Raw genomic sequence first — 25,260 nt, 5'->3', positions numbered from 1 at the left:
CAAATGCGAGCTAGAGCATTCGCAGCACAAGACAAAGCTGGCTGGCCTGAACTGGAGGGCGGGAGTGGCCATCAGAGAACAAAAGCCTCTGCAGCGCAGTAAACATGTCTGGGGGGAAGCTGAAAGCAGTAGAAAGCCCAGCTTTCCTTGACTGTTTTCCAGCCTGCCTCTCCCTTTCCCATTTCACAAATGGCCTGTCCTTGGGTTACACCCGGGAACCTCCGAGGCCCACAGGCAACATCCCAGCACACGTGGCATGCTTTGCTGCAACCTGGCCCCCTGCTCATTGCGCACCGTGCACAGCCCGCCACACACAAGCGTGCACACAGCTGCCGCTCAGCAAGGCTCGCGGGCCTGCTACGCTGCCCTGCGGACACGCGTGCAGCGTCCCAGACTGTACTGGGCTCTCCAGTGAGACAAGGGTGACCTCAAAGAGGGCTCTGTGCACCTGAGGTTAATCTGACAATATTTAAGGTATTCCTGGTGAAATCACCATAATCTTCACCTGCTAAACTTCATGTTGTTTCACAAACAGTGCCCTGAAGTGTTCCCATGTGAAAACCAGGACTGCTGGGGAACAAGCCTTATGTTTTGGTGTGTCCAGAGCCCATGCAGTATCCGGTCGAAAATCTAAAGAACACATGGACAGGAAAGGGAAATCCATTCATTGTTTCCGACTATTTACAGTGCACTCCAGGGACGTACAGTGCCCCTGAAGAGTGTGGAGTGATTAGAGCAGACAGGGACTCTGCCACACCACTGCTGACTCTTCACCCTGGCACAGGCTGCTCCCACACACTCCCATGAACACAAACACTGCAGCCAGCCTGAGACAAAGAGATGGAGAGACTGCAAAAAAGATGGACACTGGGTTGTAGCTGCCCACATTTGTCTGGAAAACTAGTCATGTTGCTTTCCTGGTTGATATTTGGGTGGGTATGCGTAGGGGCTCCATCTTTGGGGACCCACGGAGCATTTGAGGCTCAACTATAATTTAAACAAATCAATGTGTTTCCAGAAGTGAGGATGTCACTGAGATGGACACGCACAGGCTGGGCAACCAAAACCTGTTCCTCTTATAATCTGTATTCTCCAGTCCCTCCGCATTCCCATGAACTGCCATGTCCTTATTTGCCTGTCAAATCCAAAGCTCATTTGCAAGTTCTTTGGGTCAGGGACTCATCCATACATTCGGTACAGCTGCAGGAAGGTGGATAGATACATAAACACATAAATAAATGGCTTCTTTCCACCATCCCATTGTTCACGAACTGTAGAGGTCAGTCACACTTGGTACTATAATTACCATTGTGCTATCGTGTACTTACACATATTGCAGCTAGATAAATAATGGGAGCACAGGCTCACATTCTGCGATCACTTGACAATGCAGCAGTACTAATAAAACAATAATTTACGACATATATTGTAAAGTGTCATCTGACATGAAAAATCATTTGGATGAAGGGTTTATCTACATGGCACAAACAAGCTTTATTGGAAGGCTTTGCAACCATGGGCCTTGCAGTATGCTCCTCCAAAGAGCAAAGCATGTCTATGGTTCCAGGAAATGGATCCAGGGCATTGCTTTGATCTTTTGGGGAAGTGGATCCATTTAGCCATCAGTTGTCCATACCAGGTGATGTCCAGAAAATCTAAGGGATCTGTCGAGGGATCAGACACAGTCTGATTTGTCCGGTTGCTTTTTTTCTAGAAAGACCTAGGTAAGAGGTTTCTATTTGTGCGAATCCCTTGGGTTAGAGGTAGGGTAGGAAACTTCTTTGGGGGTCCATGGGGAGACTCAGTCAGGATCCCACAGCTCCAGTTTAACCTGATGTTGCTCCAGAAAATCAGTGGTCCTGGGTTAGCTATGCCCAGCTGAAGCAGCCCACCACACCTGCTCTCCTCTCCGCTGATATGGAAAGCTCCATTTACCCGACCCATAGCACAAACCTCACACAACTGAATGCTTTTTCTGCAGAACTAACAGACCCAAACTTTTTTGCTGACTCATGATGAAGTAAAAGAATTAGTGACAAAAATAACCCTTTTCGGTGTCATTTACCCATTCTAGTCCAAGGTATCACATGCCCTGATACATTTCCTGATAGGAAATGCAAACACCCTGTTAACTCACCTACAGGATGCATCAGCAACACTTTCTAGTCCTACTTTTCTGGCCATTTGTTTAGTTTTATGTCCATGGTGCCAGTCTTGTACAACAGGAGCGGGGTCCACACATATAAATGGAAACACGCCCTTGGGGAGGCTGCTGCTGAGAACGAGCAGGAATCGCTCCCGTTGCTTTAGGCGGGTGCAGGTCTCTGGGACATAGGCCAGGGAAGGCCCTGCAACGCAGTGCTAAAAGCTGCAGCCGCCAGGCTAGGAGCAGCCCTGGAGCGGGGACAGCATGTCACGGGCAGGCATCTGCTCCGCGGCCCGGCATCCCCAGTCCCCAGTCCGCCGGGCTGCCTTGGCAGAGCATTTCGGGAAGAGGGTGGAGAAGGCCAGCCGCAGCAGGAGCAGGCAGGGCGCCTGTCTGTGTTTGCATTCGTCACACGTTTGCAGGAGCAAGGACGAGCTGGGAAACACTTTTCCCGAGGAAAGGGTGGGGACCCGCGGCCGCGGAGGAGCCCCTTGGCAGCCAGGGGGAAGTGGGGCCTCCCTGCCCCAGCCGTCGCCCGACTGGAAACTGCAGAAACGAAGATTTGTTGTAAGCAGCCGGCTTCCTGCCGCTGCCGGGGAGGAGGAGCACTCCGGCGACCCGGGAGCAGGGCGCTGCCAGCACTCTCCCGTGCCTGGCATTTTGTGGGTGCCAGGAGGCTCTTGCTAGTGTCCTGACGGCGGGAGACTGGCCCTGGTATCGTTCAGCGCTGGCTCTCCACCTGGTGGTGCGTAGCCACCTCGCGCCAGACGCGCGGGACCCGACCGGCACCGGCCTCCTCCAGCTCTCGCCCTCTCCTCGGCCCCCCGCGAGCCCGGGCGCGGGAGCATGTCCAGCCAAGGCGTGCGCCACGATGCCAGCTCCTGCAGCAAAGACGTTTCCTTGAAATAATTTCTCTGAATGTCACTGACTCCACGGGATGGTTGCGTGGTTTGTGGTGGCTCTGGGCCGGGGGTGCTGGGGGCTGGGGGGGGTCCCCAATCCCCTGGGATCCCCGGGGGAGCCGTGGAAGCTGCTCCGAGAAATAACGCTTTTATTAGTGATTCATCCATGCCAGAAAGCCAACTCCACAGAGGCACTGCCGGGCGCAGGGACCTGCCAGCTTGCTGCCTTTTTTAAACACCTTTCAGCCCTCTTATTTTCTTATCAGTCCCCTGCAATCCCAGGCCCGTGCCGTGCCGAGCCGAGGGGCCGCCGGCGCTTGGGGGGGCTGCGCCGGCCGGCCGGTGAAACCCACCGCAGCCGCCTCCCGCACCTCCGGGGCCGGCGCGCGGGGCGCTGCCGCCGCTGCCGCCGCCATGGGGGCCCGGCACGCGCCTCCCCGGGCTGGGCGGCAGCGGGGAGCCGAGGCGGTTAATGTGTAACCGGCCCCGCCACCTTTCACCCCGTGGCACTGGCCTCTGGGCGCAGCCCCGCGAGGCAGCACGGGCGCTGGCGGCGGCCGAGCTCGGCCCCCAGGTGAGCGGTGGCGAGGCCGGGGACCCGCGTCGGGGAGGCGGGGGGCGGCCATGGCGGCGCGCGGGGCGGGCAGGGGCCGCGTGGCGGCGGCGGTGGCGGCAGCGGCGCGCGAGGCGGGCAGGCCTTGGCGCCAGGCCAGCGGCCTCCGTGGTGGAGGAAGGCCAGCGGCAGGGCGATGTGGCACCCGGAGAGGAGGCCGAGCCTGCCTGGCCAGCCCGCGCCGCGGCCGCGGTGGCAGCAGACGCTCCGGGGCGTGCGACAGGACGCGGCGCCTCGCCGGCACCTTTCACCGCAGGCCGCAGCCGGTGCTGGCGGGTGCTGGGTGCGTCGCGGCCGCCGCTGCGTGCCAGGAGCGGCGGAGGCGGCAGGTCTCTCCCCGGCGCCGCGCGGCCGCAGGCCACACCTCGCCCCGGCGCCGCCGGCTCCGCCGCCTTCCCTGCCCACCCCTGCAACCTGTTTTTCCGCCGTGCAGTTTCCTGGAGCCCCATGGCTCCTGCCAGCGTCCTCGGTGTCTGCAGCCTCCTCTGGAGCTGGGCGGCCGTGACGGGACACCCTTGCAGCATCGACAGCCAGGTAGGGGGCAAAGGAGACTCTGTGGCGCGCCGGAGCGGCTGGGCTGGGGCAGGGCAGCCGCGCTTTGGTCTGAGTACGAGACGTTGTCTCGCCTGTTTGCTAGGGAGCGCGACGGAGATGGCCAAACGCCTCCTGCTCCAGGAACCTCTCAGCTGCGCCAGCGCTGCTGCCGATAACGCGGCCACGAGCAGCGGGGGCTGCACCGAAAGCAGCAGCGAGGCATGGCCCCAGGAGGGCTCAGAGCCCAAATCTGGTGAAGAACATCCCGGCAGTGTGTCACGGCCTGGACATTGGGGGCCTCTCGGCCCCTTCTCCCCATATGCCCAGTGATTCTGCGACAGAAGCCAGGGTCAGGACAATCCTGGGGGTCAGGATCAGTAAGCACTTAACAAGGAAAAGGAAATAAACTGTAAGCCATCATGAGGGGAGAAAAAAGAGAAGGCTGATTGTGGCAGGAGGCCGTGGAGTAACAGCAGGAGTCAGCAGTTCGGCTGCAGCAGGCAGGAGCGAGAAAGAGAGAGAAGGCGGCTGTCGTGTGCAGGAGGTGTTATAGCACAGCACTTACCACTGAGCTCTCAGATGCACCCTGAAAAGGTTTTAACGGGGAAATTGTTTTTCCAGCGCCCTAGCACATGAGGCCCTTCGAGCTTGGGATAGGTCTTGTGTGGGGCCACCGTGGCTGGGCCTTGCTATTCCTCAGTCCTCGGCAGCCCAGGTTTGCAAGTGCACATCCCTTTCTCTGGTGAGCAAGGCATGATAGGAGAATTGGGCTGAGCGGAGGATGAAAGGAGAGGTGATCATGCGATTGGCAAGGAAATGGAAATGACTGCTAGCTAGAAAGCAGCCAGACCTGGGAATCTAACCTAGGCCTGTTAAATGGCCACCCTGGTTTTAGGGGGCAAAAAATTCATTCATTTGGATAGATCCATGCACAACCATGCACTACTGGCCTTTTGGGACAGAGAATGATCCCTGATCTGTGTTATTTACTAGTACAGACACAGTCAGCATGTGTTAAGTCACTGCCATTCTCAGTGTCTTCAGAAACATGCAAAGGGGCGGGAAGCTGTGAATGCAACATTCCTGTGCATGCCCTGAGGGAGCAGCTCTTGACTTGGGTTGCATATCTTCAGGAGACAGGAAAACCAGAAACAGTGCAAAGAACAAGTGAAAAAAAGCAGAGTTTACTGCAGGAATGACTCGAGGAGGGGGAGGGTTGATGTGTTGGGATATGTCATCATGGGAATCACAGCTCCATAAACCTTCATAAACCATAATGTGCAAGCAGAAGAGGTAACCGTTCTTCCTCTACAGGGCCTGCACTGTAAGTCCCAGCAGAGTCCCTGTTTCTCTTGAACATATACAAGAACCTTTAGGTGTTCTGAGATGTTGTGACTGTGCTGGATACCCTTTTGCCATCAGTCAACCATTCCTGCTACCGCATGGCTGGCAAACTAAAAACAACTGGTGAGCAGTGAAGTGGCTTGGGCTGAACCAGCAGGACCTAAGTGATGTGGCTGGAAGGGGAAACCGCTCACAGCCCAGCTAGGCCACTGTCTCTGCAACTCTGCCATGGCAAACGGCCTGCCAAAGCCGTGGCACAAAGCCTCTCTTTTCTTCCACTTCTCAGCTTTTCTTAGTTTTCAGTGCAGCTGATGGCTCAGCAGGACCAGGTTTTGCTCGGTGAGCTGCTGTAGGCTATGCCCCTCGGGGAGCCTTGGATGAGATGTGGGAGTAAGCAGCCTGCCTGGCTAGCTGCTTTCTGGAAGAGGCCACCTGAACCTGAGCAAGAGCCTTTTTGAAGAATCCTGCAAAACTGCCTTTTTGAGGGGACTTCTCCACTAGGAGCAACTCTTACAATTTAATCTCCTCTTTTATCCTCCAAGCCCTTCCCAACAAATAACGCTTTCTCCAAACAGAGTATGGCCTCCACAAGGAGATGTACCAGATTGTGTTAAATTCGCTTAGGACACAGCTGCTATTGGTGCTAAGAGGAAGGTGTTCAGCTGTGGCAAAGGGGGGCATGTGAAAGTCCTGACATAAAGACACACAGATTTGTGCATAACAGACACCCTGCAGGCACAATGCTGCTGGGCAATCGCGCGAGCATGGCAGATGCAGCAGCCCTTATTACAAGTGAGTCCTTGCAATCCAGCAGCGACCTCCTTTGCAGAGTCCCAGAGGCAGACCGGGAAGGGGCTTTCAGAGGGTCCCTGGTTCACCCTTCACATCCACCACATCTATCCAGGTTTCCTCCTGCAGCTCGCTGCATTTCTCCTTTATTTCTTCAGTCGGTTTCTGTCCTGGACTCTCCTACTCTATGCTCATCTTTCTCCATTTTTCCTGTCCCACACCAGACTGGCAGCTTATGTACTTTTACACCTCTCTGTATCATTCCTTCTTCAAACTCTGCAAGGGATAATTAATTAAGACATTTGAACTTCTGGGGAATCTTGGTCTGGAGATCCTCCACAGTACAGAGAATCTATCTCAAACAGTGACCGTTTTTTCCAGGGATGGGCCAACTGCAATGGGAAGAGGCTTCTGTATGCTCCAAGTTCCCTTCCAAGAAACATCACCAGTTTGGACCTCTCCTTCAACTCCTTGGTCATGCCCAGTCACGGGACACTTTTGATGCATTTTCCTTCCCTGCGCTCCCTAAATCTCTCTAGCAATGCTTTGCTCACACTGTATCCATCAATGTTCTCCAACCTCGGTGCACTTCATTTGCTGGATATGAGCAACTGCAGCATCTCCTACCTCCACACAGAAGCTTTCAAGGGCTTAGAAAACTTGCACACACTGCTCCTAAAAAACAACAGTCTCCAAGAGCTAGAGGTCTCTTTCTTCCTGCCGCTTGTGGCTCTTTTTCACCTGGACCTGCAGAACAACGCACTGATCTCTATGGACACTTTAATCCTGCAGCTGATGGAGACAGTCCCACAGGTCCAGCTTGAAGGGAACCCCTGGGTCTGTGACTGCACCACGCGTCCTTTGCAGCAGTGGCTACAGCGTAGACAAGGTGAGAGGACAGGAGTGGGGAACAGGTCTCGGGGACATTTTGGATAGGAGGAATCCTGGATATAGGAGTCATGTTTGATCCTTCTGTTCCAACCCCTTTGCAGGCTCTGAGACTAGTCTACAGGGATTTCTCATGTCCCTGTTGAGAGACAGCAAATTGAAATGTAATGTGTCAGTTCTTTACTTGCAGTTACACACAATAGCAAAGATTTCTAGGAGTGACAAATTGGAGGAAAATGTTCAGTGATTTATAATTTAGCCACTGTTCTGATAAATGAGCTGAACTTACAGTTCAGCTTCTAAATCCACATATATGTATCTGCATGCAGTGACTGGATTTTTAGGAGCTGCTCAGCGCTGAGCAGTTGCTCCTATGAAGCAAGATGGGCTCCAGCCCTCTGCACTTGACTTCTCTGGGGCTGTGCTCCCAGGTGGGAGCAAACCTGCGAGAGTGTGGTTCGTCTCAGTAGCTGTAAATTTGCACTTTCCAGTAAAAAGCTGCCTAATCACAGTCACGCACATGCACAGTTTTGCTTGTTGCTGATAGTTCTTTGGTCAGGGATTTTTTTTCTTTTGTTGCACATTACAGCGTGCTGAGGGTTGGCTAGGCGGGAGGGCAGCACCAGGAGCACTCTGCTCCGCTTCCTGTCACACCAGGAGCAAGTAGAGAGCGCTTTCTCTGAACTGCAGAGGGAAAGGATGAAGACCCTCTTGTCCCACCTTAGGCTGTGTATCTCCCAGCTGTGCAGGTCACCTGTGCATCACCCCCAGAGCTGCAGGGACAGGACATCACAGCTCTCAATTTCCAGGACCTGGGCTGCAAGAAAAAGCAGAGGTTTCCTCGGGCTGACAACATGACGCTGCCGCTGACCACAGTGACCCAGAACAACGGTAAGTTGTACAGCTATGGAGGCTGCACTAAGGACTAGCCCCCTCCTTCTTTCAGTCACCTCCACAGACATGTCCCTACTGCAGGCATAAACCCCCTGCTGCTCCCCGGCAGGCCCAGGGGCTCATACTGCCTGGGTCACCCATGGAGCAGTGGATTGGCAAGGAGGATCGCCGTCACCTGCAGGTGTTTGCTCTCTGGCCAGGTGCTGTGCAGGTCAGCGGAAGCTTTAGCAGGAGCCATACAGCTGCACCGGGCACACGCTCCATGGTGATGGGCACCAGTACCAAACAGCCACCCAGCAGTTTTCCCCTCAGTGTTCACAGACCCTCTTCAGTTCAGTTATGTGATGCTAGCTCTTGGTGAAAAGCATTTGCATTGCTCTCAGTGAAAGCGATCTCGTGTTTGTTGAATAAGGCGGCGTGCACATGATAAGCTACTGAGAAGAACTTGGTATGCTGCAGACTTGCACCCTGGCTCACCTAGCAGTAACTGGTTTATGGGGCCATATTGGAGTAAAACAGCAACAGCTACAATACTCCTGAAAAGCTGCTCTTACACAGCTTCTCAGCATTTATTCTCCCAATAAAACCCACAATGAATGAGCAGAAGTCTTTGCATAGAGGCACAGTGGTGGGTCTGCCAAGTGCACTGTTGTGCTAAGTCTCCTCTTGACAAGATGAGGGGCACACGATGCCCCGACATGCAATGCCCTGTCACATGATGCCCCAACATGCAATGCCCTGACATGTGATGCCCTGACATGTGATGCCCTGACGTGCGATGCCCTGACGTGCAATGTCCAACATGCAGTGCCCTGACATGCTTTTCCTGTGTTGCAGCCACCGCACCAGCTGCAGGGAAGGGAGGAAGGAGCTGGCCATACCTGGTGGGCTTCCTGGTGGCAGCCGTCAGCATCTCCATCCTGGTCGCACTGGCTGCCAAGTGCAAGCTCTTCCACAAGAACTTTGCTAGCTACCGCCACCGGCCGCTGCCCGACACCAGCTCGATTGGAGGCAGCCACATGGAGGAGAGTACCAGCTGGGACAGGGGCACCTCTGGCCGAGGGGACAGCGAAAGCCACCCTATGCCTGGTGCAGGCGGCTTGCATGCTGAGGATGATGATGGCTTCATTGAGGACAACTACATTCAGCCGAGTGAGCAGCTGCAAGAGGAAGAAGAGAGGGAGTCACACCTCTCCATCTGAAACCACATGCCAGCCACCTCCACCGCAGGGCCTCCAGCCTCTGCCCTGTGCCCTCTCCACCCCAAAATCTCCATTTCTTTTCTCCCTTTTCCACCTTCCCTTGGATGTTGGCCCCATGGCCTAAGTTGGTATCAGGAAGAAAGAAGTGGAGAGGAGCAATGAGAAGGGATCAGCTGGGAACGGGGAGAGAAGCCGAAGGCACCCAGCCCCACAGCAGCACAGCCAGCGAGGGTTGCCAAGGCCCCACAGCCTCCCACTATGACTTCAGCAGAGCTGTACCTGCACTGGGAGACACCAGACCCACTGCTCCTCTCCTAGCCTTGCTCAAATGCTGAAGATATATGAGATGGTGCTGATCATGGCCCAGGCGGCCTGGCGGGGTGGGAGGATGAGGCTCGAGGTGCCTGCCCGGGCGCTCCCAGCAGGGTCTTGGGCACAGACCCCAACGCCCTGCAGTGCTGGGCGTGGCCCTGCTCTGTGCCCCGTTGTGTTGTCACTCTGGGGTGTGATTAAAGTGTGATTTAACTCCCTATTTCTGCTTGCAATGGTTTGTTGGGGCCCAGACCCTCCCAGCAGCAGTGCCAAGATGAGCCCCCCCGAGCCCCATAGTCGGCACAGAGGGTGTGAGGCAGCCTGGCAAGGGCCTTCAGCTTCATCCTGGCAAGGTGGGGGCTGCACCAGGCCAGTGTCAGCGGGGGCTTTGCCAGGTGTCCCAAAAGATGAGAACTGTTTATCCTGTTTTTCCTCTCCTGTGATAGGGACACTGTGTTATCACATTGTTAATCTCTGATTAAATGTTTGGAGCATCACTGCTGGTTAAATTCATGTTTGACGAAACCTTCCCAGTCCACAGGAGGAAAGTTTAGGGTTGTAGCAGATAGCATTGGTTAATCCTTAATTATTTGACTAGAATTTGTGTAGTTTTTGTGACAGTTGATCTTTTGTGACAGTTGATCTTTTAGCAGAACTCCAGACCTGGTGCAGATATTGAGTCATTTTCCTTCGTTTGGTTATTTGGGTTGGACCCACAGAGAACATGAGCATATCAAAGAGTTTGAGCTCATGTGATTTTTCTGATTCTCTTTTGTGCCTTTTGCTGCTTGACAGACTTGCACTTTTTCCTATTTGGGAGTAAGAGAAAGGTGTCTGGATTTGCATTACCACTATTGCCTTGCCTGGGTACTCAGATCAAAAAGATCTGGATGATCTGAGAGAAAGGATGTCCAAGCTCCACTGGGCATCACTGAAGAGCCACAGTCTGCTGAGTTGCCTGCAAAGAGAGGAATGTGTTGTAGGGGAGCATATTCCCCTCTCACAGACCTTGTTTGTCTCCTCCTTTCTTTCTCACATAAGGCTATCTTTGTCTTGTTCGTGTGTTGGTGTCTCCTTGTAGCGGAGACCATGGCAGAGCTGTCAGAGGAGCCCAGAAGCGAGCCTGGATGCTTCTCTGGGATTTGTATCCAGATCTCAGCCAAATGGGGCAAAGGTTCAAACACTCATGCTTATACCAGGTTTAATCTGTGAAGTTTTCCTAACTTGTAAAATCTGCTGTGATTTCTATACAGTGCCAAAGATTCTCCTGTATCTGCATACTTACTGCCAGCAACGCCTGGAGCTGCTTGCTCGTGGTGGCTGCTGAAGACCACTGTATCAGCAGGTGTGTCCAGCTGGAAAACCAGCTTTTTCATCAACAGTCTCCCGGAGCTGCTGTGGATGAAACTTAATCAGGATCTGGCTTATACATTTGGCTCAGATGGCTGATTCTTTTCACACATATCTCTCATTGCTTAGATTGCAAAGATTTCTTGTGCTAGTCTTTTCACCCCAAAGCTGTAAAGCAGGAGGAGCTTTTGGCTGGAGGATGCAGTGCTGGGATGAGACCTGCGGGACCTGTGCTGCCAGGCCCACCAGCAGGAGGCACCCGGCTACCTCTGCAGCTGCCCTTTCCTCTGCTGAAGATTTTGAAGATGATGGAGTCAGCCTTGGATGCTGAGGAAGGCTCCTGGTCCAGCACCTTTCAGCACTGCTGAGAAACCTCCTGCAATATGGGATGCAGCCTGTGTGCATCTATGCTTCTGTGATACACACGTGCCCTTCCCAGGGAAACTCTGAGATAAAGCAGTACAGTGATGATGGGCACTTCCAGCAGCCAATCCCTCTGCTGACTGAGTTTTTTAAAGATTTTCTGCTCCGTGGAAACACTGTAGTGTGTTCTTTAAATAGTTGCCCCTTCTGCCTCACTGCAGGTGGCTGCCCAAGCAGCAGCTGAGGGACTCTGAATCGCCCTCCACCTCCTACAAGGGTTCCTCCTTAGCTCCCAGTGAGGGGATGCTCTGTTTGGCCACCTGCGTAGCTCTTCAGGTTGATGCAAAGGCAGACTGAGGCCAACAGATGAGGAGAGGGGAAGCTCTTTCTCGCTTGTTTGTTGCTCTCAGCGCCTCCAAGGAATTAATTGTTTCAGGCAGCAAGACGCTGTCATCAAGAAGCCTGGTCTGATCCTTTGTGTGCCGGCATCACATTCATTCTTCACACAGCCATTCAGTGTTCATTTCGATGCCTCCAGCAACATCTGTGTGGCTGATCAGTTGAAGGTTCTCATCAGATGCTAAAACAGGGAAAACGATGCTGGAGAACCAAAGTGAGCTGAGAAGACCCTATGTCCTTGCTGTGGATGACAGGAGTGTCCTGTCCTTGCGTGGGAATATTGTTCTGTCAACAGTGATCTACCTTCAAGTGGGAAAATACGGCTGGGTGCTCAAAGGAACAAACTCTGCAGCCGTTCTGCTTTGCCCAGCCTTTGTGTCTAATGTCAAAGGGTCAGAGTAACCCTCTTCCTGGCCTCTGTTGTCATCTCCAGATATATTAACATCCTTAGCCCAGATTGTGACAGACTACAGAACTGAAGTCTTTGGACTCTATGGGCTTAAGTGAGACAAAAAATTGGGAGCAAAAATGAGGTCTAGATGCCAGGCTCCTTTCCCCATTCCAGGTAAGATGTTCATTATGAAGCTGGGAAGTTGGCACTGATGGGTGATAGGTACCTTTCAGCTGTATTTAACTAGGCTGGAGTCCTCCTATCTCCAATAGGGCAATGAGATACCATAAGGAAGCACAGTAACTGCCAGAGGTCAAGGATACACTGCTCTGCCCCACAAGCATGAGATGGTAAAACTGCAAGCTGCAAGAGCCTCCTCAGAGAAAGGGAGCCAGAGACCCTGCTGTGTTCCAGCCCCCAGCTGCAGAGCCTTCCCCGTGGCCGGAGGCAGGGGTCGCTTTGCATTTGTTCAAATGTTGACCGTCTCAGCCTAATGCTTAGGCATTTGATGCAGCCATTTGCTTTCATTGATGAGCCAGTTTCTAACACTTCTTATTGCACTTTAAGAGACCACAGGTGTCTACTAGCTCCTTGCTAAAGGAGCAGAGCGTGACCTAGCAATGAAATTTCAGAATAGCATGAAAGAAGCAACTTTTCAGGGTGTAAATGAGAGCAGGTGCATTTGCATTGCAAGCCAAAGTAGCGTAGTGCTTTGGTGTTAACAAGCAACATGGACATTCAGTGGGAATTACTCATGTAATGTCTTTCACCTTGGTCTAACACACTGACAAATACTTTTTTGCATGTACTTTCAAGGACCAAATAACACAAACAAATGCCTCATCAACTGTACCTGTGAGAGTACAGATCTGTGGCATAAATAATAGTCTTGTACACACACAAATCTGTTATTATATGATCTTGTACGCACAGTCCTTGTGCATTGCTGCAGGTTTTCTGTGTACATTTCTCCAGAATTACTCCCTGTCATGTTGGTTCTCTATATTTCCCCTTCACTTGCTAGAAAGGCATTTACCTTTCCCATGGCTGTGCCTGTGAACACAGCTCTCTGCAAAGCTGAGTCGAGTTCTTGCAGTGCTCTGCTTCCAGCATCAGGCAGGCACACGCTTTGGAGCGAAGCAGCCTTGTCTCAAAGAGGGTTGATTACAGACTCGACTTAATATCTGTATCTCTTACTGTGAAGTTATAATATACATTATAATTTTTGCATTCTGTCATCTCTGTGGTCAGATAAGCAATGCATGAGACATAGGTAACTCAAAGTTGTGTCTGCTGAGGCAGGACCATACCCAGCCATGTATGTATGGGTCATACTGGAGTTCAATGTGCTGAGCAGCAGCAGCCTCCTTCCTTAGCAAGTGATGGTCCACTTCTCTGCTGGAAAGATTTCCTTGGGAGCAGCCTAGCTGCTAATCTCCCTGGTAGTTTGGGAATATCTCTGTTGTGCTGCGGAGCAGGATGCTGCATCACAGGGACTACGTGTCTTGCTGCCTCCGCCACATCGCTAACTCCCCTGTATACTTCAAACCTTCACTTCATTGTAAACTTTTTTCTTTACTTCTCTACATCTTAAGATAATTATTCAGCCCAATGTATACAACAGCAAATGATACATGTCAGAGAATGTAAACCAAAGGCGACTATTAGATCATGTGTTCGACGTGCAGTACAGGCTATATGCTTTGCCCGGTAACTTAAAACATTTTCCAGAGAGGGAACTTGTTCTCTGAAACCATGAGGAGACAGAAGACCTGTTGGTTAGTTCTAGTGGTCAGTCAGTTTTCTCTCTTAAAAGCCATATTTCTGAACTGCATTTTTCCTGGCTTGAGTTTTGCAGTCACTGCCTCATGTTTTGCTTTCTGGGCTCATCTTAATAGCCCTTTACTATCTGCACCGCTCACTGTGAAAATATAATATACGCTATAATTTTTGAAAACTTCCTACATCTTTCTGGTAAGATAGAATGGGAGACTTAAATCTGAGGACTGGAAAAATGCAGTTCAGTTAGCTTTTGGAGGCTATTTTCTGGGCTTTTCAATATGCTTTTTATAATACAAACACATGCACTAGATGCAATATTTTAGTTTTGGTCTCTTTGATGTTTTAAAAGAGGTTAAAAATACAACTCCTTCCCAGTTTTATTCATCTCAGGATCTCATTTACTCGCTTCCCTCAGTATCTAATGGTGATCTGCCTGTCTACTTTGATGCTATTCATAAGCCCATCAGTTTACTCTTTAACTGGGCAGAAGTGGTTATTTTTCTGATGTGCAAAGTGTATAGGTCCCATGACAACCCCTCTCCGCTGCATCCAGGCAACTTCAGTGCAAACGGGTGGGTGCCTGGCACCAGTTGCCTGAGGCAAAATAAACACATCTGACTTACAGAGGGCCAGAGCAGAAAAGGAGGAGCCTTCTGAAAGCAACGTACAGAGTGGTCATCCCAGGAAGCTGCTGAAAGGACCAAAGTTCATGCTGGCGGATGTGTACAGTAACAGAAAGGTATGCGGGCAGACTGGTTCCAGGCTCACTTGGAGGCAGCAGCTGCGCTCAGAGCGAAACAGCGTTTGTGTAAACAAATGAGCCGGCACCATCATGTTCGGGAGGCTTTGCACGCTGCCTGCGAGCTCCCTTCAGCGGCACGACAACAGCTCAGCTTCCTTAGGAGGGCCTGTCATGTCTAGGTCCTGAAGCGGAGGAGATGCGTGCACATCTGGAGTTGAAAGTCATGCATAAGGAAATAAATACATGCATTTGGGGGACTGTGGAGGCATTGCCGTGCTAGCTGATGAGCTGGAACTGCAGCCAAAGGATGGCCCCCGGGCTGCCGAGATTTCTGCCCTGAGCTTAGCCAGAGCAGAGCTCGGCTCTGCACAGCCCGGCAAACCACCATTCCCAAGAGAGGCCCACACTGAAGTATCAGGCTTCAACACAGTCAACTTCTGCAACACTTTATTATGTTTTTCCATGCACAACACAGGAAACAAGGGAAAGGAACAAAACAGTAATGCTGCTGTAGGAGGTGAGTCAGATACTGGCTCAGTACAGGCTGTCCATTTGGGCAGCCATATACCCAAATCTCCATCTTCAGAAACAGCCTATTTTTATCCATTATTTCCTTGGGTTGCTGACATGGTCCTGAAGCATCCTCTTCTGGCAAAATTCATGTGCACTTAGGGCACGTCTTGAAGGGTCTATGGAGGGGCAGATTCACATTGATATGCAGGCAGCGTGGAGCTGCATGCCAGGCACAGACATGCATGTTCACAGAAATGCACAGATGTGCAAAAGAGCCAGTGCACAGACAGCTGTGTCCCAGCGCACACATGTGCAGGTCAGGGAAGCTACGAATAACTGCAAAAGCACTGAGACAGCCTGGAATAACTGTGCATTCACCAACACAGATGCGCAGAGCTGCAGCTGCAGCAGTGTTGGTGGTGCAAAACTGCTGCCCAGCTCTGGGCTGTCACTTCATTTGTATGCTCCGGACTTCCTGCTGAACCTAGGGTTAGACTGGGGAAGGACTGCTCTTTGCTACTCAAATGTGGAGCGTTTAACACAGAAGGACCTGATCTTAGTAACAGCCTCTTAGGTCTTGGGCAGATTCAGGGAAGTAATGCAGTGAAAGGAGGAAAGAGCTGTTTAATAAAATCTACAGATGATATGAAATTGGCAGAGGAAAATGTAGAAATAACAGAGATACAGAAAACAAAAACGAAAATGATGTTCCCATGCAACTGGTTAGTTTGGGAAAAATAATCCAAGGAAGGAAAGTCAGTAGGAACAGAGCAAGACTGGATGAATACAGAAGTGCTCTCATGTGATCTGAGTGCCTCAGAGACAGCATGGGCTGCAAAGGGATGAAATCCTCGCTGTCCAGCATATACCTGGTGTGGTTCACCGATGATGAACTTCTGACATTACTTCCAGGTGTAACACGGACAGTGATTCATGCTGTTACTAAGGGAATGAGCTATGGTCCTCTTTAAAATAAATTTGCCAGACTCCTCCCCCCCCCCCAAAAAAAAAAAAAGACCAGCTTAATCTAATTGGTCTTGCTTCATTTCAGTGACCCTAATTCTCAGAGGGACCATAGCAAATAAAGAGCAAAAATAATGGCTGAGGCAAAACAATTCAAGTCAGGGGGAGATGAGAGCAGGCAGGGAGATGAAGAGAGAGAAGCAAGTAAAGGTTGCTCAGCAACAACTTCACTAGGAGGGTTAGGAGCTGCGTCTATGGAAAGGGCAGGAGCAGTGAAATGGTTTGTGGCTCTTACGGAAGAAATGAAAAATTTGACAGGTAAATCAGTCTAAATTCAAAGGAAAAGTTTCTAAGGATGAGTTGTTAGCCTGCCTCTAGGACAGGCTGATAGATACCCTCATAAACATAAAACATCAAAAAGGCTCACAGTGAGGCCCAAGTGGTAACAGAACAACTATTATATGCCAAGCAGCAACAGGCTGCTGCTGCACTTGGAGGACAGAGAAATAGCACAGAAGAGCTGCTGTGCTGAACCCACTCCCAGCAAGGAGTGAGGTGAACTGCATGGTTCTCATGGCAGCAGAGGTGCGTCTGCTTGAGAAACTAATGCAGGAGAGCTACAGTGCTTCCTCTTCACCTCCCTTACAGCGCAGGAGATCTCCATGCAGACCAGCCCCAGGCCTGTAAATTTTAGCATCCCATCTTCGTGCTCCTGGTGACTGCATCTTGCTGTTTGTGGAGTGCATGGCTGGAGCACGCCGTTGTGACAACAGAGCCTCCTCCAACACTCAGTTCAGCACTGAAACCCCATCAGGGTGCTAATGTCAACAATTCGCCTCCCCCTTTGATCAAAAGGCAGAAGACCATGGGCTGCAAAAGGGTAATATTGGAAAAGAACCCGGCATTGCAAACACAAACAGCATTTCATGTGCCATCAAACCATGCCTGGCTCAGAAACACAGACTCACACACAAATCCCATGCTCACTCCCACAGACATACAGGTGCTTTCTCAGGGGGCAGCCCCTCGCAGCTGTACTTCATACCTAGCTCCCTTTGCTTGCATTCAGCACACCTGCTAACACTCACAATAACACAATATTTCCTGTCATTTATCAGTTGTTGCTACAGGCTGTTCTTATTTTCAGGGCTCCTGTAAGCTGGCAGGAAGGGGAATGCACAGCACAGGGCATCACAGTATGCTCAACTTGTATACACCTTCACAGGCTCAGAGGCGCAGACTATGAACTGATCACAGCTAAAACATGGGCCCAAGCTGGCAGCTCTGCACAGAGCATGAGGTGGTTTCACACCACCAGCAATCACAGCCTCTCCTGCTGTAGGAGAACAGTGCAGGGGCCAGCAGGAACCGAGCGAGTACTGGGGTCCCCAGAGGTATAGGACAGGCTCACCTTTACTCCCTCTGTGTCAGCAGGGCCACAGCTGGGCTGGTTGGGCAGGCAGCAACCGTTGCAGGAGGCTTTGCTGAGATAAAAAGCAGAACAGGTCAGTGCTATGCTTGTAAAGCTCCAGCTCATGAAGCCTGTCCAGGCAACCCGGGGTTCCCGCCACACTATTAGCCTGAGGTAAAGCAAATGCCAGTCATCTCTGAAAGAAACAGAAGGCACACTGCAAATCTTGCCCCGCTTTGGGAAAAAATGGTGAGGCCAGGAGGCACAAGCCCTGCTGGCGAGTCATATCCCGAGAATCTCATGCAGGGGTGACCTGTCAGTGCTGGTGCAGCTCCAGTTGCTCTGGGTCAGATCAGGTTGGCCATGCTGGAGGTGGGAGGAAGTCCTCTGTTAGCAGTAAGACGGCCGGAGATGGTGAAGACACTGATTTCACCTGTCTCCAAGCTTCGAGGAGCAGCTCGGCAGCAGGAGGTGCAGAGCAGATAGAGCAGCAAGCAGAGGAGGATGGCACTGCCAGCAGCCAAGAGGATAATCCCACTGGTGAACATGCTGGCCAGCGGCCGGACAGGGCTGAGCTGCATGGTTGTGGTGGAGAGGATGGTGAGCACAATGCCACAGATCAACAGCACTAGGGCACTGAGCAGCAGCACCAGGCAGTCCGAGAAGCCCCCACTCTTCAGGAGCTCAATCTGATCCCGACTGCGGATGCAGTTCATATCCTGGATGGCAGAACTCAGCAGCTGCTTCAGCAGCACAAGCAGGGCCAGGAGGCAGAGCGTGGTGCCCACGGCCAGCCGCCACTCCCCAGACCGGCTGCTGGTGCTGTACAGCAGAATGATGCCGCCGATCCCACAGGCCAGGATCAGCACCACTGCCATCCCGTAGCACAGAATGGACTTCTTGGGGTCCTGGAACCACCAGAGTTCCACGTGCTCCTCCAGGATGTTCCTCTGGATGTGGTCAGCATCCGCAGGGGTGCGAGGTGTGCTCAGCTCTGCCAGCTCTGGCATGGTGAGCGGCTGGGTGGGCAAGGCACAGCAGGATGGTCACACAGATGAACCTAGACCCTTACAGTGAAGGGAAGGGTCAAAGCAGTGGCCGCTGTGAAGGCAGCAGCATTTCTCAAGTGAGGACACCTCTGTCTCATTCTTTGGTGCCCAGTGGAGCTCTCTTCTGTGGCAATGCCACCCAGAGAGCTATGGTCCATGTGCTGGGGCTAAGTCCTGCTTCCAGGCAGAGTTGCAGAACGTGGTGGAGCATCCCCAGAGCAGCACTGTTGGGGAACGACCAGGGCCCGCTCCTTCCTTTCCTGTACGTTTCACCTGAAAGAGTCAAGAAGAGAAGAAGATACCATTAAACAGAGACCCTGATCCTCTGTACAAAGAAATCCCCCACCAAACCCTGGGCTTCTGTTACTCAGGACTGGCTGACAGACCTTCCCCTGCCTCCTTCCCAAAAACCCCATGCCTTGGAGCACAGGTCAGCCATGCATGTCTTCCCCGGAGAGCTCCATGCACTATGGCAGGAACCTCAGCCTGCCCTTGCCCCAGTAAATTCCCTTTGCAATGCCCTTGCCCAGCACGTGTCCCTGCCTCCCCAGCCCTGGGTGCCCTGCGCAGAGGCTACGGGCACATCGCTGCCTGCAGGGCTCTGCCTGCAGCTGGTGCTGACAGCAGGGCAGGGACGGAGCAGAGGCTGGTCACTCCTGGGATAATGCCCCATTCACAGCTCTGGCTTCACATGCTCCCTCATCAGCATCAGCCTCTTGTCACCAACTGGCTCTGCTGCCCAGAAGGACAGTGGGAGGGTGGGAGTCAGGACCAGGGCTTAACCCTTCAAGTCCAGTAGCTGGAACAGCAAGAGCTACCCTTGCTGCTTGGTCCTGGCCCCACTGCAGTTCCTCAGTGTTGCCCCTATCCCTGCAATCCCCATCCCAAGTTTCCTACAGAAACATGGTGTTATTTCTCTGGTGCCTATGAACAGCTGGGACTTTGCACTCCCCAGTTTTGCTCTCCTCTCTGTTCCTCCTGGCCCCGATGCACCTTCACCACCAGGAGGGGAGCAGAGGAAGGTCACCAGAGTTGAGGCAAACTCTGTGGAGCTCTCTGAGGCTACAGGGTTAAGGCAAACTCTGTGGAGCTGCAGTTAGCTGGGTGCTAACCTCAGCCCTCAGCCCAGCTCCCTGGGGCTCATCAGCTCCCCTTCAGGTATGTCCAAATCCCGGCTTACTTAATGCTTATCTGCCGTCAAGTGTAGAAACCACTTGTATTTCCCTCCTGTAACCTCCTGCCCACAGTATGTGAGTACTCTGACTGGTCAAAAGCATCAGAGTGGCCCCTCCAGCCCAGCTGACACCCAGAGCAAGGGGCTGGTGGGGAGGACAGTGCTGGAACATCTGGTAACACTCAGTTATGGCTGAGCCCTGGAGACATGGGGCAGATCTTGGGGACCTCAGAACTGGGCTCCCTGGTCACCTTCCAGACGCAAGATGCACACCCTCAGTGTTGCTCCCATGACAGCACAGGCACTGGCCGTCAGACACACAAATTGCCCAAAGTCCCACAGCAGCCAGGCCCAGGCACTGATGCAGACCTCCAGTGTCTGCCAGAGCTCTATAACGTCTCCCACAGTACAGTCACACAGTACCCTGCCTGCTAAAAATGACTCTCCAAGAGACCATCACCCCATGCCAAACATTCGTCTTTATGCCGTACTCAGCCCAACGCTGAGACTCAGCTCTCATTTTTGGGCACATTAAGAGCAGGCAGTGGCTTTTGCACATGGCATCCCTCCGCATTCCAGGGATCTTTTCTGCCGCAGCTCCCTTATTTCAGACACTCTTCATAAATGGCATCCCCTTATGCCAGTGCCTTTGCTACCTGCTGTAGGTAACAGGAGTCTGCCCTGATGCACAGACCAGAGCCTGGGCAGGCTGCTACAGACAGCTCCAGCGCATGGGCTGAGGATAAAATCATTTCCTTGGCATCTTCAGCAGGGATGCCTAGAAATCCCTCTTCATCAGCGACAAGCCACCGCGAGATGGGGGAAGAGGGAGGACAATGGGACAAGGGTACTTGAACCAGACACAGCCTGACAGTGTCAGGCCAAACTGCTCCTGAGTCACTCCCGGGCTGTGATGGAGCATGAGGTCATTTGGATGTCGCTCAGGGCACGCCGCCAGCTGAGCTCACGTGTCCAGGAAGTCTCTAACCACTGCTCATTTGCAGGCCTGGGACCTGATGCACTGCATGAGTTGTGCCCTGTGTTATTTCCCTGCACAACTGGTGGCGTTTTTGATTTGTCTTGGCAGGGATTAGACTGAAATGCAGAAATCCATGCTCCAAAGGGCACACTTATTTGGAGGCTCTTAGGAGGAGATTTGCAACTCCTAGCTGTGCCCAGAACAATCAGAAAGTGTGAATTAGTGGAAAAAGTAGCAACTGAGCGTGCTGATTTTGTGTCTGCCGGGGCCCAGTTCACTTTTGCATGACACAGCAACAACATTTCTTTCTGCCTGCAAAGCAGCATGTGCCCAGTTACCCAAGAAGGTGATGATTTCAAGGGGTACTTTCAAAGCAGAGGGGTGACAAGGTGTTGAGCCTGGGGGCATTTCCCCAGCATATACACTACAGCTCAGCTTGCCCTGTGTTAAGCGCTACTTCCTCCTTGCCTTTCCTCGTCCAAGCACAGACCTGCCTTATCTCTCCTCACCGGCAAAGGGGTGAGTCTAGTAGATAGCAGGTTTGTTGATAAGATAAAGATTTTTGTCCTAACAAAACCAGAAGTACAAAGTCTGTGGTCTTCTGCTGCTTGAGCAAAGTTGCACATACAGTCAAGTTGTGCTTCAAACAGTAAATAAAAACAACAAACCAGCAGAGATCACAGTAAGGGAAAAACATCACCAAAAGTCAACCTATAGCATTGCATTTTCATGCTTTTTTAAATTTAATCACTTTAATTTTTATTAGCCTAGAGTAAGGTCAGGAGCAAGATAAAACTGTTAGCACGTCTGACTGCAGAACAAAATCAGGTAATGACCTCTATAGGCACATATTTTCTAATATTTTATTAACCTTTATTAAATGAATGATTTGGAGCAGCAATGACTTCCACTGATGCATGCCTCCATGTTTTCTTAAATCTATTTGAAAATGTTCTGGGGATATAATCTTTTGCCCTATAAATATTCACACTTGTTTGGGCTCCTTTACATTGTGAGGGCTTGTATCACTAGTTACAGTATTTTTACTCATAAAATCATAGAATAGTTTAGGTGGGAAGGGACCTTGGGAAATCATCTGGTCCAACTGGCTATTTAAAGCAGAGTTAACTTCAAAGTCGGACTAGGTAGCTCAAGGCCCTGTCCAGTCAAGCGCTGAGTATTGCCGAGGGCAGAGATTCCACAGCCCCTCTGGGTCCCTGTTCCAGTGTTTGACCACTTTCACCATGAATAAATTTTTCCTTAAATCTAACCACAGTTTCCCATTCTTCAGCCTGGGTCCTTTGCTTCCCATCCTTTCACTGCATACCTCTTAAGAAAAATCTGGCTGTCTTTCTATTTTAAATCAAAGTGGCCCTATCCTGGGCTGTCACCCACCACTCTCTGGAGAAAGGATGAAACTAGACCCCCATCATAACACAGACCCTCTGTGAGTTTAAGCCAGTTAACCCATCAGATTAGCCAGTCTGACAATCTGCGTATAACAGGTCATTAATGTCTACCATTTACTTTATACTGAACCCAGTACCTTCAGCGCTGCCATCCTTCTATGCAAGATAAAAAGGAGGAGAGGACCAGCCCACTCACACAAAGCTTTCTGATCGAAGGCCACCTCTCAGAACAAAATTCACAGGCTGTTTTCTTCCACACTACTGTCTGGCAGGTGGGGAGGAAAAACAGTAAATCACTGGGAACTCAGGAAAACCAAAATGATAATGTCTTTCCTTTCCTTTTCTTTCTTTTCCCATCCCCCCTCACTCTGACCAACATTAATTGAGCATTGGGAGTCATCAACTGGCTTCCAACCACCCCTGGCAGCAGGTGTGAGAAACACACTCCTGCCAACAGCCTGCAAACAGGCATATGCATTTACTTATTTATTTATACTCTTTTCATGGCCAGTTACTCTCTGATATCTGACAGATGGGCATGGACTGTACATTAATTAACACTTTCTTTTCAAAGCCACAAACAACTCAGTCTTTGAAATATTCCTCACTTCCCTCTCACCCCTAACCCTAGTCATGAGACATTGTTTACCTACAGCATTCAGAAGAGAAAGCCTTGTGGTGGGACAGGCTCCTGCAGTGCTTCCAGCTTTTGGAATGATTTTATGCAACTATGTGGAATATGTGAGCATCGTGAAGACTGAGGGAAACTGGCAACTGCTATAAAATAAACAATAAAATGATTGTCATTAACAGTCTAGATGAGATTCAACAGAGCCTCATAATCTGCAACAGATACAAGCCATCTTCTTTCCCTCTTTCCCCAGGCCTGGCCATAGCCTGTTTGGGATGGACTTGCCACACTGTGTGCTTCATGTTACCCCTTACCCAGTTCCACAAGCCCATATTCCAGAATAGGCATAAATATTTTCCAAACTTTTTATGCATTTTTTCTAACTCCCCAGGAGTTATAAAGAGAATTAAATTCATCTATGTTGTTTTATATCTGAATAACTACCAAGACACAAAGCGGAAGCTCTCAATGTCATGGTGCTCAAAGCCCTTCTGTGCCCCTGGGATCAGGGACACTGCTGCTTTGGGACACGTATGATTGACAGCCCAGAGGCAGGAAGGGCCCAACTCTTCTCCTAAGAATTCAGGAGAGGGGCATAGAGGAATTTGGCGGGAAGTAGAGTATCGGAGCTTTTCAGTGGCATCTATCTATCTCTCCCAAAACCCTGACAAGAGAGTCATGCTCTCCATCAGCTGCTACCTCAGCTACCAACTCCCATCACTTCTCTTTTCTGGGGCAAAGAGCAGGCAAACCTATGCTGTCTAACATGTATCTTTGGTGAAAGTCCACCCTCTCTGCCCTACAAAAGGGCTAATGCCTTCCTATAAGCGAGCATCCCTCCTACCAGCACTTCTGCCACCAGACATCGCTTTGGAAGCCTCAGGGAAGCCCTGGGTGATGGTAGCATCCTCCCTTCCTTTCAGTAAGCCTAGCGGATCTGGCGATAGGGGAGGGGGATGGTTTGGCACGATAGGGATTGAGTACAGCTACTTTCAATCAAAATCTAGATGCTTTGGCATGCTCCATTATGAAGGTACCTGATTGCCCTCCTTTCCATCCAGCATCCTAACACCAAAAAGCCTGTCCCGATGTGCCTGTGCCAAGGGAGGCCTGTGAATCCTGAACGAATATGAAACACTCAAGTCTTATGTGACATGAGGAAAGGCAAGGGTGCAAAGAAGAGATGTGGAGGCAAAAGACAGGACCTCCTAAGAAACTTTTCTTAAGCAGCCAACAAACCTGTCCGTGGGTAATGATGACATACGGCCCTTCCCTCCCTCTACACAGGTCCCAGAGCAGAGCCCTTCCTTGAGAAGAGAGGTTCACTTACCTGCAGCTGACACGTTGCCCACACACAATACAGCCCAGCACTGCTCCCTACACAGGCTCCTGGCCAGCAGCAATGATTTTTCCAGACTTTCCTTCCATTGAATAAACTAATAAGGGAGCTCAAGGGTAGAACCTCGTCTCTATCTTTCCTCCAGCATCTACCTGCCAAGAAATAGGTGTTCCTGCCGGCGTCCCTTCCTGGTCCATCACAGGTGGGCTGTGGCCACCGATAGGCTGCACCTACCGATAGGCTGTACCGTGCTTGCCTCTTGCTTGGGCAGGTGCATTCCCCAGCAGGGTGGTGTCTCGGCAAACCTGCTGCTGGCCTTGGAGAGACTCCAGAGTCATTCTGGCGCACAGGCCCTACCCTTCCCTCCCCGAGCAGGATCTATCCACACAGCGGGCCTGGAAGGTGCCTCATTTCCTCTCTGGCGCAAGTGAAGAGGTGCCAGATTTAGGGAGAAGCTCCAAGGCAACAGGTGAGAGGAAGTTTGTAGCCAAGTTGGCAGCACTAGGGAAGATTCAACGTATTAAGCAAGTATTGGGTATTACGTGGTATTAAATAAGGTAACTATTGGCTAGGCTAGGACCATCTGACCACATCAGAAGTGGATCACTATACAGCCTTATGCCAGGCAGGCAGGTAAGTCAGGCAAGACTTCACTGAGCCTGCTATGCCATTTCCCCTTGGCCAGGCAGCACGGGTACACCCCTCCCTGGGAGACCGCAGCATGAGCAGAGGCCACCATGCTGAAAAAGAGATGACTTTTTGGTAATCTAGTGGGAAGAAAAGGGTGGGAGATTTAAGAGGGACTAGGGAGAGAGAAAAGGGCTCACTTAAGAGAGGGAAAAATGGGGAGTACGGAGTACCAGTAATGTTGATGCTGGGGGTGAGGGGAATTGGGTGTCCTGAACTGAACGCATGCTGTCTGCCTGCCTGATCCACTCTTTGCAGCTGGGCTTAATGATAGCAGAGAGATTGTGTGTTTGAGCAGCTGGCAAACCGTTTGGGAGATGCAGAAAAAGGACGACTGGTTGAATAACATCTCTAACCTAAATAATGGAAAAGGAGTCTCATTTATAAAGTCATATCCTAGTTTTTCAGCAGATTATGAGAAGTGAAGCTTAGGACATGCAACGCAATTAGATAC

General features: G+C 51.3%; 2 protein-coding genes across 8 annotated transcripts; one reads left to right on the top strand and one right to left on the bottom strand.

Moving 5' to 3' along the window:
* Nucleotides 1–3,423: 3,423 nt before the first annotated feature.
* On the top strand, nucleotides 3,424–10,121 carry C8H1orf210 (chromosome 8 C1orf210 homolog). The gene is made up of 5 exons (XM_068952810.1): nucleotides 3,424–3,622; nucleotides 4,095–4,195; nucleotides 6,710–7,217; nucleotides 7,958–8,107; nucleotides 8,948–10,121. Exons 2-5 carry the CDS (start codon nucleotides 4,109–4,111, stop codon nucleotides 9,310–9,312), a joined length of 1,110 nt encoding a protein of 369 aa, XP_068808911.1. The 5' UTR covers nucleotides 3,424–3,622; nucleotides 4,095–4,108; the 3' UTR covers nucleotides 9,313–10,121.
* Nucleotides 10,122–15,081: 4,960 nt separating this feature from the next.
* TMEM125 (transmembrane protein 125) lies at nucleotides 15,082–24,802 on the bottom strand. 7 transcript variants are annotated; one of them, XR_011142588.1, is made up of 4 exons: nucleotides 24,111–24,270; nucleotides 22,799–22,926; nucleotides 17,539–18,860; nucleotides 15,082–15,340 (listed from the first exon to the last, which is right to left on the bottom strand). XR_011142588.1 is itself a non-coding variant. In XM_068952808.1 (3 exons), exon 3 carries the CDS (start codon nucleotides 18,546–18,548, stop codon nucleotides 17,886–17,888), a length of 663 nt encoding a protein of 220 aa, XP_068808909.1. In that variant the 5' UTR covers nucleotides 18,549–18,860; nucleotides 22,799–22,926; nucleotides 24,111–24,270; the 3' UTR covers nucleotides 15,082–17,885. The 7 variants fall into 7 exon arrangements, 3 of the variants coding, with proteins under 3 accessions (XP_068808909.1, XP_068808908.1, XP_068808907.1); XR_011142587.1 differs by lacking the exon at nucleotides 22,799–22,926 and having other exon boundaries at nucleotides 24,111–24,802; XR_011142585.1 differs by lacking the exons at nucleotides 22,799–22,926; nucleotides 24,111–24,270 and adding an exon at nucleotides 18,974–19,279 and having other exon boundaries at nucleotides 15,082–16,997.
* Nucleotides 24,803–25,260: the final 458 nt, after the last annotated feature.

This window comes from Struthio camelus, chromosome 8 (genome assembly GCF_040807025.1).
Source record: "Struthio camelus isolate bStrCam1 chromosome 8, bStrCam1.hap1, whole genome shotgun sequence".
Taxonomy (NCBI): domain Eukaryota; kingdom Metazoa; phylum Chordata; class Aves; order Struthioniformes; family Struthionidae; genus Struthio; species Struthio camelus.
The sequence above is the reverse complement of the archived record's forward strand: the minus strand, read 5'-3'. Positions and strand labels throughout refer to the sequence as shown.

What these genes read in the sequence shown, in the direction of transcription:
- TMEM125 (XM_068952806.1), bottom strand. Translation starts at nt 18,548, where the DNA reads ATGCCAGAGCTGGCAGAGCTGAGCACACCTCGCACCCCTGCGGATGCT.
- C8H1orf210 (XM_068952810.1), top strand. Translation starts at nt 4,109, where the DNA reads ATGGCTCCTGCCAGCGTCCTCGGTGTCTGCAGCCTCCTCTGGAGCTGG. An exon ending in CTTGCAGCATCGACAGCCAG is followed by an intron (nt 4,196 to 6,709) that starts GTAGGGGGCAAA and finishes CGTTTTTTCCAG; the next exon opens with GGATGGGCCAACTGCAATGG. An exon ending in GTGGCTACAGCGTAGACAAG is followed by an intron (nt 7,218 to 7,957) that starts GTGAGAGGACAG and finishes TGTATCTCCCAG; the next exon opens with CTGTGCAGGTCACCTGTGCA.